This window comes from Gopherus flavomarginatus, chromosome 4, assembly GCF_025201925.1.
Source record: "Gopherus flavomarginatus isolate rGopFla2 chromosome 4, rGopFla2.mat.asm, whole genome shotgun sequence".
NCBI classification, from domain to species: Eukaryota; Metazoa; Chordata; order Testudines; family Testudinidae; genus Gopherus; species Gopherus flavomarginatus.
The window spans coordinates 202,256,045-202,270,323 of record NC_066620.1 but is presented as its reverse complement, the minus strand read 5'-3'; the positions used below and the strand labels follow the sequence as shown (position 1 = coordinate 202,270,323).

Sequence of the window (14,279 nt, the reverse complement as noted above, 5' to 3'; positions counted from 1 at the left end):
TAAAGGGCCTGGCGCTCCAGGCACTGCGGGGAGCCCTGTGCCCTTTAAATCATCACCTGAGCCCAGCTGCCAGAGCCCCAGCGGGGATTTAAAGGGCCTGGTGCTCCAGCTGCTGTGGGGAGCCCTGGTCCCTTTAAATCACTGCCAGCAGGGCTCAGGTGGAGATTTAAAGGGCCTGGAGCTCCCCACAGCAGCCAGAGCCCTGGGCCCTTTAAATCACAGCCAGAGCTCTGGCAACAGGGCTCGGGCGGTGATTTAAAGGGCCCAGGGCTCCACGCGAATTTGGATATAATGTGGTAAAGCAGCGGGGCTCGGCTGGCGCTTTAAAGGGTCCGGGGCTCCCTGCTGCTTTACCGCATTGTAACACGAATTTGATATATCGGGGTAGAGGTGTAGTTACTGGCTAGGACTGGCTACCAGCATGGGTTTTGGGTAAGATCTGAAGTATATTTTGATCTGGGGAGTGGGTCTGGGTCTTTGGAACTGGAAGAACTGAACATATGTGATTCTTGGTTTTAATAATCATTTATCACAGAAGTCTGGTTTGTCTAGGAAGTACATAAGAGGCTAGAGGGTCTGAAGAAGACTGTCTGTGGCTTTATAATAACCAGTACAGTATTTTGGAAGCACACCTTTGTTACTGGCTTGGTGAAATCTTAAGATAGAATGTACCCCAAATTGGGGTACATGCCCTATATTTTGGCAGTCTGACAAGAGACTGGCACTCTTAGCTATGTTCCATACCAAGCAGCATGACAGAAGGTCTCCCTTCTCCTCATTTAATTGGCACTGCAAACAATGGGGGGTGGTCCCCAAATGGCAGGTTTGCAGAACTGAGCCTAAAGATGGTAAGTATCCATGTCAGGAGGGGCACCAAAGCACAATCATATTCCAAGCAGATGTGTTTTATTGGGGGGGGGGGGGGGAGAATTCTTATAGTTTTTCCAAGGGTTAAGTGGCACTTCAGGTTTACCAGATTTTCAGCTTAGTCTCAGGACAGCAGGTTTACAAAATCTGTATCACTAACATTGGTATTGCTTTAGTTAAGGCTACAATTCCTGTTTTAAGGAGGGACTCGGTCAACGTTTATCTGAAGTTGCTGTGCCTCCTACAGTAACATTAGTGAATCTCTTTGGTTTTACTTTGTGTTTGACAGTGCTTTTGCATATAGTTAGTTTCACTCTCTCTCTCCCTACTGTACAGTGAGCTTCTCCTTTGCTGGAAGTACCTTAGAAACAGGGAAGAAGAAAAAACCCTTAGAAGTTTTTTGGGGATTTTTTTTTTTAGAAGGTTCTCAAGATATACAGTTTAGCAGGAGAGATCAGGAACTGCGTTTAAGTCAATTTCCAGAAATTTTGAATTATCACAGAATCAGAGTTAGAAAGGGCCACAAAGTCCTCTAGTCTAACAGTGTCCCTTTAATATACTGTAACTGATCACCATTTGCTGACAGCTAAAAACGGGACAAGAGTTTGGGTCCACTTGAATCGAATCTCTTCGGTTGTTGTCAGACTGCACAGATGCCAAATACAAATTTTGATTATCAGCAATGAATATGCTCAAGTTGATTTGATTTTTTTTTTAAATAGGAGCGTATGGCGAGCTTTTTGCTCATATGCTATTTTGAATCTTCCATAGCTTTAATTCCTTTTAATAAGCGGAAGTGTTAAAGCAGTAACAATAAGAGCCAAGAATTTCAGAGCTAAGGCTGACTTGAGGCTGCAATTGTCATACCACAGTAAAGACAATGCAAAGCAGAACATACCTCTAAACAGTCCTGGAACTGTCCAGCTTTGACCCCCGACCCCAAACTCCTCATTCCTGGTTTAAGTGGCTCTTGGCCCATGCAGCTTCTCTGCAATGCTTGAAGTGGAGAGCTGAGACCAACCTGGCTCCTGCTACACAGGTCACAGCATCACTGATATTTGGCCCAGGAACTCCAGCCTTAAGTTGCAAAGCCACCTCATGTGCTACGGTCAGGTTCCTGCCCCTGGAGCCAAGCCCACCCCATCGGGATATCTCTCTCTCTCCCCTCCCCCCCCGATCCTCAGGGAAGACCCATCCCACTTTAGCCAATGGAAATGTTAGGAGGTATGGCACAAGTAGTCCAGGACAAGTGGAGTACCACACTTCACACGAGGTCATGCCTACTACACAGGGAAAATTCTGTGTTAACATACAATGTTCAACTGACCTAGTCCAGGCTAAGAGTTTGTTGTGTTTCAACATTAAAGGCAACTTTTGCATTCTTATTTCAACCTAGAGCCACCTCAAAAACCGGGAGAAGTCAACTAGCGTGAGCACAAACAGGACACTTACATATTGTGAAACAAATTGTATCTAAAATAGGGCTGTCGATTAATTGCAGTTAACTCAAGCAATTAACTCAAAATTAATTATGACAAAATTAATCACAGTTCTAATGGCACTGCAAAACAATAGACCACCAATTAAAATGTGTTAAATATTTTGGGGTGTTTTTCTAGATTTTCTAATATATTGATTTCAATCACTACACTGCTCACTTTATATTACTTTTGATGATCATTTTTACAGTGCAAATATTTGTAAAGAAAAGAAACACTATTTTTCAATTCACCTCCTACAAGTAACGTAGTGCAATCTATCGTGAAAGTGCAACTTACAAATGTACTTATTATATAACTGCATTCAAAACAAAAACCACAGAACAAAACTTTAGAGCCTACAAGTCCACCCAGTCCTACTTCTCATTCAGCCAATCGCTAAGACAAACAAGTTTGTTTACATTTACAAAAGATAACGCGGTCAACTTCCTATTTACAATGTCACCATTCCAGAGGACATGCTTCCATGCTGATGGCACTCGTTAAAAACAACAACGTGTTAACTAAACTTGTGACTGAACTCCTTGGGGGAGAACTGTATGCGGGTAAAACACAGAGCAGGAGACATTCTGCCACATATTTCATATAAAAGCAATCGCGGATGATGACTCAGCACATGTTCATATTCAGAACACTTTCGCTGCAGATTTGACAAATGCAAAGAATGAGAGAGACCCAAGGCTTAAGATTCTGAAGTGCCTTGCAAAATCTAAGAGGGACAAGGTGTGGAGCATACTTTCAGAAGTCGTAAAAGAGCAACACTTTGATGCTGAAACTACAGAACCCGAACAACCAAAATAGAAAATCAATCTTCTGAAGGTGCATACAAATGTTTAGCATATCTGGCACGTAAATACCTTGCAGTGCTGGCTATGACAGTGCCATGAGAACACCTGTTCTCACCTTCAGATGACATTGTGAACAAGAAGTGAGCAACATTATCTCCTGCAAATGTAAACAAACTTGTTGGTCTGAGCGATTGGCTGAACAAGAAATAGAACTGAGTGGACTTTAGGCTCTAAAATTTTGCATTATTTTGTTTCTGAATGCAGGTTTTTTGTACCTAATTCTACATTTCCAAGTTCAACATTAGTGCAATCACTTAGCATTACAGTACTTGTAATGGGGAAACTGAAAAATACTGTTTTTATTTTTTAAAAGTGCAAATATTTGTAATAAAAATAGTGAGCACTATACGCTTTTATTCTGTTATAACTGAAATATATTTGAAAATGTAGAAAACTCCCAAAAATATTTAACTAAATTGTATATTATTGTTTAATCGCAGCTTAATTTCTTTAATTGCACACTTAATTCCGCTTAATTTTTTTAATCGCTAGACAGCCCTAATCTAAAGCCATTAACATCTGAACCCTGTCAAATAGATCAGAAGAGACTATTAAGTGGCCAAAAACTTTATTAAAAAGGCAGAGTTAAGGTTACTTGGTGACAGCGCAAGTCCTTCCAGAACATTGAGTTCAGATGAACTCAAACTTCTGAAAATGCGTTAAGGTAAACACCCCTACATCCTTAACATTAGCCCCAGATGCATTCACTGTGTTAAGTGTAGTTGTATTGAATGGTAGAGGAATTAGCTGGGGCGGTTTGGAAGAGCTGTTACTGTTACATGAGGTCAAGTATCAGAGGGGTAGCCATGTTAGTCTGGATGTGTAAAAGCAGCAAAGAGTCCTGTGGCACCTTATAGACTAACAGATGTATTGGACCATGAGCTTTCATGGGTGAATATCCACTTCATCGGATGCATGAGGCAATCTCATAGTGAGGTGGGATATGAGACTAGCCTGTGGATTTAATAATGGGTAGGGGAAAGTATAGGGTTAGATGGTGTCCATTGTGCAAGCTGTGTGAAAGTGCTGTAAAAGGCTATAAAGTGGTTGTTAAATTTGCAAGCATGGTATTCTAACAGGGGAACAGGTTGATATTTGAATGTAGGGCATGTGCATGTAGCACCTGTCCATTAGTGACAAGGCAGAGAGAGAGTGAGAGAGAGAGAGAGAGATGGGCATATGGGACAATGCTCAAGGAGAGCAGTTAGGGGTGTGTAGGCCTACATCTTAACTCCCTATTTCCTGGTTTTCATCCCTTTCCAGTGGCCCATATGGTTGCTATGAGATTCCTCTCTGGTTCTCCCCCTCCTGTACATTTTGTTGTAAAGGAATGGGGCCAAGTCTGTCATAAACAGATAGCTAAGGGTTAATGTTCTTTTACCTGTAAAGGGGTAACAACAGTAACCTGAAACACCTGACCAGAGGACCAATCAGGAAACAAGACTTTTTCAAATCTGGGTGGAGGGAAGTTTTGGGTGTGAGTTCTTTGTTCTTTGTCTTGGGTCTGACCCTCTCGACTCAGAGTGATTTTTCTATCTCCCGGCTTTCTAATCTTCTGTTTCCAAGTTGTAAGTACAAGAATAGTAAGACAATAAGTTTATATTGGTTTTTTTGTATTTACATGTGTGTAGTTGCTGAAATGTGTTAAATTGTATTCTTTTTGGATAAGGCTGTTTATTCACTTTTTTTTCCTTAAGCAATTGACCCTGTATATTTTCACCTTATACAGAGACAATTTTTAATGTCTTTTTCTTTCTTTTTATAAAGCTTTCTTTTTAAGACCTGTTGGAGTTTTTCTTTAGTGGGACTCCAGGGAATTGAGTCTGCAGCTCACCAGGGAATTGGTGGGAGAAAGAAGTCGGGGGAAAATCTCTGTGTGATAGATTTACTAAGCCTGACTTTGCATACCCTCTGGGTGGGGGGGGGGGGGGGGGAAGAGAGATTAGCTCTCTCGGTACTTGTGTTTCCAGGACTGGAAACAGGGAATCTCCTAAGGTTGTCCAGGGAGGGGAGGAAGTAACCAGGAAACAAGGGGAGGGGGTTATTTCCCTTTGTTGTAGGACTCAAGGCATCTGAGTCTGGGGGTCCCCCAGGGAAGGTTTTGGGGAGACCACAGTGAGCTAGGCACTGTATAATTCCTGGCTGGTGCCAGCTTTACCAGATCCAAGCTGGTAACTAAGCTTGGAGGTTTTCATGCTAACACCCATATTTTGGACGCTAAGGTCCAGATCTGGGAAAAAATGTTATGACAAAGTCATGCTTTGAAATGTCTGCAACATGCAGCTGTTAAAAGGGATGGTGAGAGGCAGATTTTCCCCAAAAGGTCCCAGTTCATTCTCAGATTTCTGCCCAAGGTGGGTTTCAGCCTTCAAGGTTGCAGGCTCAGAGGTGTTAAGTGGCAGGGAGTGGGGCTCAGACACCCCCAGAAGGGCAAGGCCCCCCACATACCAGCTCATACTGGAAAGTAAGAGGGGCTCCAACCTCCCAGTTCCTGACGCGCGCGCACAGGTTCAGACAAGACGCCAGCTGGGCTTGAGCTATCCCGCTGGTGTATAACTCTGCGGGCTAAGAATCCTGTTAACTCCTCAGCCTGTGCAGGCTTAGTGTAAGCTATTAGAAGTGACAACCGGCTCATGAACACGTTCCCATGCCCAACCAGAGAAGCAAACTCTTTCAAATAATGTTTTAATTTGACTTCCCCCACAGGGCTGGTGGGTGCCATGCACTCTGTTCGGATAACCATCAAGTGTCTGAGATCCTGGTGCAATGATCTGAGCTCTGGTTTGGTTTCTAGCTGTGAGCAAAAATAAAGTGCAAAGAAAAAAAACTGGTTATTTTTAGGGGCTGTTTCTTTGGAACCCTTGGGTCAAGTAGCCCCAAACTTGGATAGCTAACAAAACCCTGTTCACCATGAGACCACTCAGATTTCCTTGAAATTTGGTAATCATCTAGATTTTAGAGCACTTAGAAGAGCCAAACTTTAAACAGAAAGCTGGTCTTCATGTTAACTAAAGCAGAGCAATTGCTCTACTGTGACAGTGGACTTTCTTAACTTTAAGACGGGAAAGGGAGCACTCTTGTTTCCCCAGATCAAGAGGGAGAAGTTGTGGAGTTATATACTATCCCTAGTAGTGCCAGCTAGTTCATTTTTTCAAACCTATGAGTGCTCCTCTCATGGCACGTTCAGTCTGGTCCAGTGGATAAAACACTAGATTGGAGTCCCGGGTCTCTTCTTGGCTCTGCCAACCCTTGCCCAAAGTGACACCTCACCTCTGTATCCCCTCCCACTCTTATCTTGACTAAGGCCTGGTCTACACTGGACAGCGCTAGGTCAAACAGAATTCTCCTGGCAACTGAGCTACCTCCTCTGAGGGAGATAGAGCAGATACCCCAACAGCAGAACCCCTCCCGTTAGCATAGGTAGTGTCTTCACTGAAGTGCTAGAGCAGTACCGCAGCAGCATTTTAAGTGTAGACAAGCCGTAATCTTTAGTGGGGGGACTGTTCCCTATGCTACAGAACAGTGGGGCCTACGTCTCAACTGAGGTCTCTGAGTACTACTGTAAAACAAATAATTGGGATATGTTAGTAACAATTATTTTTAGCTTGAAGCCTTTGTATAGACAATTACACTTCATGGGGAAGAAGGAAGCAGCCCCAGTGTACAGCATTTTTTAATCCACATTTAATCTATAAATTAAAATAGAGCTAGTAAGTATTAGCAGGGAAAGCATACAGCCACTGGGATTCTGATATCTTGACGCTTATACCAATATGCCAGACTGAAAACTCAGCTGTATCAGACACTGCCTAGTCTCCCATTCATCTGTAAATGCACTGACTAGTGTGGAGATAAGAACTCTGAATAGCCCTCACACACAGCCAGTTAGAGGTCAGTAGGTGTGTACCAGGGGGAATGCAGGCCACCAGTCACAAAGCCTGAGGTAATGGTTTGGAAGCCACAGCTGTACAGAGTGTCCAAACGTTATTCAGTTTTGTTCTCCATCCTGGCCCCCAGCGCACAAAGCTAACAATCCTCGTGTCACTTAGCCTGTGAAAGCTTCAAGTGATGATAATGCAACAGCCAGGAGCTACAAAAGGACATTAGTTAAAAATTAAGTCAGTGTTGATAACAGATTCCTCATTCCCATGACTTTGCTTAGTAATGTCAAAACTCAGACTGAAGTAGCTGACCAAGCTAATACTTCTAATATCAACAGCTGCAGGAGCATGGGCAGCGGGTAGAGTCCCCGTTCAGGGAGGCTAGCCTCAGCTCTGCCCCTTCCACCCCCCCTGCAGCAGGAGCCCCATGCCCCTGCCTCCCTCATGGCTGGAACCCTCAGGCCACCCCTCCCTCCCAACCCGGAGGAACCCCAGGCCCCCCGCCCCACTACCTGCCTAGAGGAGTCCCGGGCCAGCTGCAGCCATGCCGCACCTCCTCTCCCCAGACTCCAAGCCACCTGGGGAAAAGCACCTCTGTTTGATATGCCCCATGCAGGTCTCACCCAGCAGATGAGGTGGTATATATTACTCAGCTTCCCGGGTTCGCCAGTAATCTCCCTGGAGTCCAGAGGAAGCTGAATAGCACATACCAACTCCTCAGCCACCCCGGAACCTGCATGGGGCGTAATAAATCAAAAGCTCCCCCCCCTCCACAAGCCCTGCAACTGGAGGGTCCGGCAGTAGCACCTATTATAGCCACTGCCCATGCACAGGAGCATAGGAATAACAAACTGAAACATGAAGCCTAATCCAATTCATTACACAAATACCAAAGAGTGAATTGTGAGAGAAAAGATGAGGGGGAAAAAAAATCTCTCTTATGCAAGACACATCTAGTCAGTATATCGGGTTTCAAGTTGTTGCTACAGCACTGTTCTTAACGCCCAATATGCCACTGAAGTTGCCATCAGCAGTGGAGAAACGCACTCTGCAACCAGCATGAATAAGAGTTGACACCCCAATTCTTTTCACCACAAAAAGAGCTGGTTTACATTTGGAAGAGCAGTTCTTGTTCAGTCATAATGCAGTGTGCCAGAACATCTTACATCAAAAGATGCACTTCCATGAGTTTCCAGTCCACTCAGACGTTTTAAGGGTTTAAACATCAAGGCAGTAGAGACATTTTGGATGCTACAAGAGAGCTTTAACTAGGACAAATTGGGGAAGAGGGAAACTCAGGCTGGCTATCAAAACATTTCCATCAGCTCTGGCCATGCTACCCCCTATTTGATTCCCTTCACTAGCTCCTGTTTCTTTCCACATCAAAGTCAAACTTGTCACCCTCACCTTCATTCCACTGTACAATTATGCCCTTCTCAACTAACTTCTTCCCTCCCATGCCCTCTGCTCAGCTCACTTTTCCTGGTTCTCTCCCTCACTATGGAGTGTTGCACCGACTCCTAATGTAGGCCTTCTACTGCTGCTCTCTTTCCCAGATTCTGAAAAAGCGCAGGCAATGTAATAAAGCTCGTCAGACAGAAACCCTAGAGCTAGCAGAAGAACTGAAATGGTCATGTCCATTACTCATCTGAGCTACCAGAGCTTCCTGATGCTTGTTGTCAACCTCAATCTTCCTTCCTCTTCACCTCCATGCAGTGTTTGTTACCCCAGGTGTTTTCTTTGTCTCAAATTCAGGCCCAGTTCTGCCAACTGGGCACAGTACTTGCCATGACAAGCAATCCCACTGTGGCTACTTATGGCAGTAAACACTAAACCCAACAGTAAGTGTTTTACAAGACTGGGCCTTAGTTGGTAAGCTCTCCAGGTCGGATATACTATATCTATTGCTATACTCATTCCTCCTACAACTGTCATGGTTTGTCCAATTTAGGACCTGATTCACTCCTTGCTCAAGTAAATCTGCTAGTGGTGCCAATGGAAATTTTGGCTGGGCAAGTGGCTTGGGACCCTTAGATTCTACAACCTCCTCGTGTCATCTTATTTTTGTAATGTCATATACACAGTCAAAGTTACTAAGGGAAGATCAAGGCAATGGTAAAGTTAGGAAAGCATACGGACAGAAAAAATCTGAGTGTGGGGCACATGACAGCAAGTTGGTAGAAACAAGAGCTGATGCGTAGGCAAAGACAGAGTTATAGTTAGCAGTGAACTTTGATGCTACAGCTGTTAGTCTGTGGAATTGCCTCTGGAAGGAAATGGCAAAATCTCACCACCTGGCACACAACTGAACTGGACATCACACTAGTAAATGTGTAATGGGGAAAATCCTGTACAAGCAGAGTGAACTAGACAATTGACTAAGTAAAGTGAGTTTTCACTTGTTAAGCAAGCCATATGAGCAGTTTCATTTATGCAAGGATGAACCACTATAATTCATTTTCACTTGTGCTACTAAGTTTTGTTTAAATCAAGCATAAGTTTTGTCACCTGTATTAAAGTGGTGACACAGCCCAAATACATGTTTTCCCTTCAGTTATGTATGACCATTATTTTGGACACACTTCCTCTTCCCAGCTGCTAGTGGTTTTAGCTTCCCTAACTGTACATGCTTTCCTTTAGATTATGGGTCTGAAAAAAGCCACTTGTGCAGAGGACAGGATACCTTCTATCCCGGAGAGTAAAATCTCCAGGTCTGTTTCTATTCTCTCTTCCACCCCCAAGAGACAGGGGAGCAAGGCAACTAAGATAGTCTGGGTCTTAAACAAAGAAGACAGAAGAAAATATGCTGCAAGTTATTTATTTTAACTTGAGTTTAATGATGGAGATGTTCTTAAGGAAAGCAAACGAGTTCTCATTTGTAGAAGTGTTGAAGACATTCTAATTAGGTTTGATCTTTTTAAGGGAATACGTGAATTTTGCTCTAACCTACCAATAGCCTTTTTTAGGCCTGCATAGAATAATGAAATTTAAGGAATATGCAACCAAATTGTTCCATACTAATAAGCTGAAATAGTAGCAGGCCTCATTCAGTCCCCACCTAAAGAGACAGTGTGTGACCTGAACAAGTTATAGGAAAAGCTGTGATGGTCAGTTCCTACCCTAGTACACCATGAGAGAAATGAGACAAATATAAAAAGTGTACAGAGGATTACACATTTCTGTAGCACTTTATGAAGAGCAGGCACTGATCCTGTCCCACCATAAAGGGCAACACTCTAGCTGACCTCAACTGGAACAGGCTCCCAGGCCACTAACCAACAACAATAAGCAGCACCCTCAAGTCCCCCTCCTTGCCTTGATAAGAGAAGTAAAGCAACAAGTGGGAGAATTCAAGCAAAAGAGTGTGAAAACTGAAGTAAAGGTAGATTAGGCTCCTTTAAAACTCACTGCTTTCAGCAATCTGAAAGAGTCACTGTCTGCTGCATGTTAAATGACACTTAACGAATGACCCAAGGTAAACAGTTATGAACACAAGAAGGTTACATAACGTAATTATTGACTAATCAGAAAGCCAGCTGTAGCTTCAGAACCACTAACCAACTTGCACTGTTTGTGCTAATAACAAAAACTATGAACAGGCATTTTTATGTGAATCAGTGTAAGTGAATTTATTCTTGAATACAAGCCTCCAAGAAGGTGATATGGATCATTAACCATTTAGTCTGTCAGATCAATTAAGTTATCAAGTGATAGCCAGGGAAACACTGTCAGTAAGTTTCAGAGCCTGGGGAACGTAGTTTGTTCTCTGTAGTTTTTGCTGTTTAAAACAGGGTGGTCTGGCTCAAACATCTGTTATGACTGAGAATGAGGCTCTGATGCAGACCATATTTTGGCAATTTATGAACCTCATCTGACCTATTATCTGAAAATCTTTAACATGGTGTAAAAATTAGTGTTCTTATATCTGAAGAAGTAATTCATTTGGTTTTCCATTTAACATTTTTGTGACCTTAGTTTATTTTTCTTTATCCAGGGATTCTCGTAGGGCCAGCAGTGACTTGCCAAGACCCACCCTGATCCAGAGAACAAACACATTCCTTAGCTATACAGTTCACTTGAGTACATAACGTATTTACCATCCACCTGGATTATCTGACATATGAACTTACTGGTTTCTCCTGAGAAGGGAAATGGGGCAGTCTGTGTGTTAAAGTCTTACCTGCAGTGGAGGTAAACACTCAAATGAACTCTGTGCTCAGGCTACAGAACATTTCAATGTTAATATAAGACAGCCAAGAGCATTTAGATGTGGTGAGCTTTCACTTCTCTCTCGCCACAAGGATTGCAGCAAAAACTCACATTTCCCCTGTAAGGTGCTGAATACACAGTGCCATAGCAACAGCAATGCTCAGAATGAGGGAGCTCTCACTCTACCAACCCCTGAAGATTTCTTATGTCTAGACAGCAAAATTGCTTCCTTATGAATCCAGATTAAGATCAGAAATTCAAATCTCTCACTTGGGTTTATAATACATGCTATTGCAAGTCACCTCCTAAAGCCTTGCACTGATCAACCCTGCAAGAGCCAAGCACAAGATGCAGCCCTGTTAAATATCTTCAAGATGAGGCTGGCAAATAGGGAGGAGGATTCCTGGAATGGTGGGGGATTCATTATTCTGACTTCTATTAAATTTCCCATAATCCCAGTTGGGAGTTTATTTTTGATGCAATTAGTTGTACAGTAACTGCCACATTTGTGGGTTAAGGGGTGACATCTGTCAGAGATGGTGGAGCTCTAAACAACTATTTTCTTGCCCATGCAGGATTGTCCCCTGCCTATGCTATCTAGTCTAATATCTTAGAAGTTCAGTTGCTAAAGTCATGAGTCTTGTGGCACCACCCCTTCCCTTGGGGACACAATTCTATGGCCTGGGACCTAACACCTCTCACTGTCAGGAAGGATTCTCGATATTCCACTTAGGAGGACCCCCATGCCACACCCACTGCCGGTGTGCCTCCTGCTGGGCAGTGGGAGACACCAGCTAGGATCCTGCCCAGGCAGACGGGGAAGAGGAGGCAGAGTCCAAGGGATGCAAGAGGAAGCTTCACTTCAATCCTCTTGACTGGAGCCGAGGGATTGCTGAAACTGCCCCCTGGCTCTGGACACCTGCCCGCGGGTGGGAACCGTACCGATGGAGGGGGAAGGGCGGTGCCCGCTCGGGGCGGGGAATTCCCAGGGTCTCGCCGCAGCAACGGCGGCAGCATCGTGCCATGACTCACTGCAGCGACAACAACCGGCTGCGCCGCGGGCGAGCACCGCGCAGAGCCGAGCCGCAGCAGCCGGGCCAGCCCGGACAAAGGGGGCCGCGGCCCAGCCCACATCGCCGCCCTCCCGCCCCCAGCCTCTCGGGCAGCGGGCGCCTGGTCCTCCGCGAGCGATGCACAGCCCGTCCCTGAGCCTGCATGAGCAGCCTCACGGTGCCCTGCCCCTCAACCCGCAATGCACAGCCCGTGTGCACTAGCCCCTCACTCACTCCCCAGCCCGGGCCCTAGCGATCCCTTCCCCCAGCCTAGCCCCCGCATCAGCAGCCCCCCAGCCCGAGCCCTAGCGATGCCAACTCCCACCCTAGCCCCCCCATCAGCAGCCCCCCAGCCCGGGCCCTAGCGATCCCTTCCCCAGCCTAGTCCTCCCCTATCAGCAGGCCCCCAGCCCGGCCCCTAGCGATCCCTTCCCCCAGCCTAGTCCCCCCCCATCAGCAGCCCCCAGCCCGGCCCCTAGCGATCCCTTCCCCCAGCCTAGCCCCCCCCCCTCCATCAGCAGCCCCCCAGCCCGGGCCCTAGCGATCCCTTCCCCCAGCCTAGCCCCCCCCCCTCCATCAGCAGCCCCCCAGCCCGGGCCCTAGCGATCCCTTCCCCAACCTAGTCCTCCCCTATCAGCAGCCCCCCAGCCCGGCCCCTAGCGATCCCTTCCCCCAGCCTAGTCCCCCCCATCAGCAGCCCCCAGCCCGGCCCCTAGCGATCCCAACCCCCACCCTAGCCCCCCATCAGCAGCCCCCCAGTCCAGCCCCTAGCGATCCCAACCCCCACCAGCAGCCCCCAGCCCGGCCCCTAGCGATCTGAGTCCCGGCTCCCCATCAGCAGCCCCCTATTCCACTTAGCCCCACAAAAAGCCAACTCCATGCCCTAGCGTCCCCTGGTATCTCCATCAGCAGCCCCACCCCACCCAAACCCTTCCCCATCCCCATGTGCCATAGTCCCTTCAGCAGCCCCCATCCTCTAGCGCCCTCGTTCATCAGCACCCACCCCACCCATCAAAACCCTTGCCCTTTCCCATGCGCCCTCGCCCCCATTTATCCTTATCCCCCCATGTGCCCTAGCCCCCCCAATCCATGCCATGTGCCCTAGCCCGCCCCATCCATCCATCCTCACCCCCCATCCATGCCATGTGCCCTAGCCCCCCAAATCCATCCTTATCCCCCTATGCCCTAGCCCGCCCCATCCATCCACCCACCCATGCCATGTGCCCTAGCCCGCAGCACTCACAATGAGAAGGCTGGAGATGGCTGCGGCTCTCCGGCCGCCCTGGGGGAAGGCGGCGGCGGCGCGGCTGCTCACAGAAGCCCCCATAGCTGGCTGCGGCGGTGCGGCTGGGTGCGGGGATGTCACAGCGCCATGCAGCCGGGGCCGGCCGGCAGCGAGAGCAGAGAGGGGCGCGCCTCGCCCGGCGCCGCGGCGTGCACGGCGGAGGAGCAGCCCATCTAGACGCGGCGTCCTGGGCTGGCTTGGGGCGCTCAGCGGCAGCCGCTGCTCGGCTGCGCGGCGCTCCGGCCCTCCGGCCCCAGCAGCGCGGGCTGCAGGCAGCGAGGGAGCAGGGCGAGGCGCCTGCTTCCCATAGCTACCGCGGAGCTGTGCCAGCCTCACCGGCCGGCTTCAAACTACCAGCGCGCGGCAGGGCGGAGCGAGTAGCAGCCGCGGGAGGGAGAGGCGTGGCACACACGTGAGGCGGAAAGGGGCGGTGCCTCCCTTTGTTGCGTCACGCGGGGGGGGGGAGTCGCAGCGCCCCCGAGCGTTCTGTCTGGGAATGGGATTTTGACCCATGGGGCTGGGGGAGCCAAGGGAAAATACCTGACCTCAAGCCTACTGCAGTGGATGGGAATCTTTCCTATTGGAGAGGCCACTTCCCTGGAGTGGGGATCCATCCAGGTCAGAGGGCTTCTGGGGAG

General features: G+C 47.4%; 1 protein-coding gene across 1 annotated transcript in view; it reads right to left on the bottom strand.

The window, feature by feature from the left end:
* Positions 1–13,746, bottom strand: part of TNFRSF21 (TNF receptor superfamily member 21) — a 59,791-nt gene extending 46,045 nt beyond the window's left edge. The window contains exon 1 of the mRNA XM_050950762.1: positions 13,600–13,746. Coding sequence (XP_050806719.1) covers positions 13,600–13,683 — 84 coding nt within the window. The 5' untranslated portion in view covers positions 13,684–13,746. The remainder of the gene's footprint in view (positions 1–13,599) is intronic.
* Between the last annotated feature and the right edge of the window lie 533 nt (positions 13,747–14,279).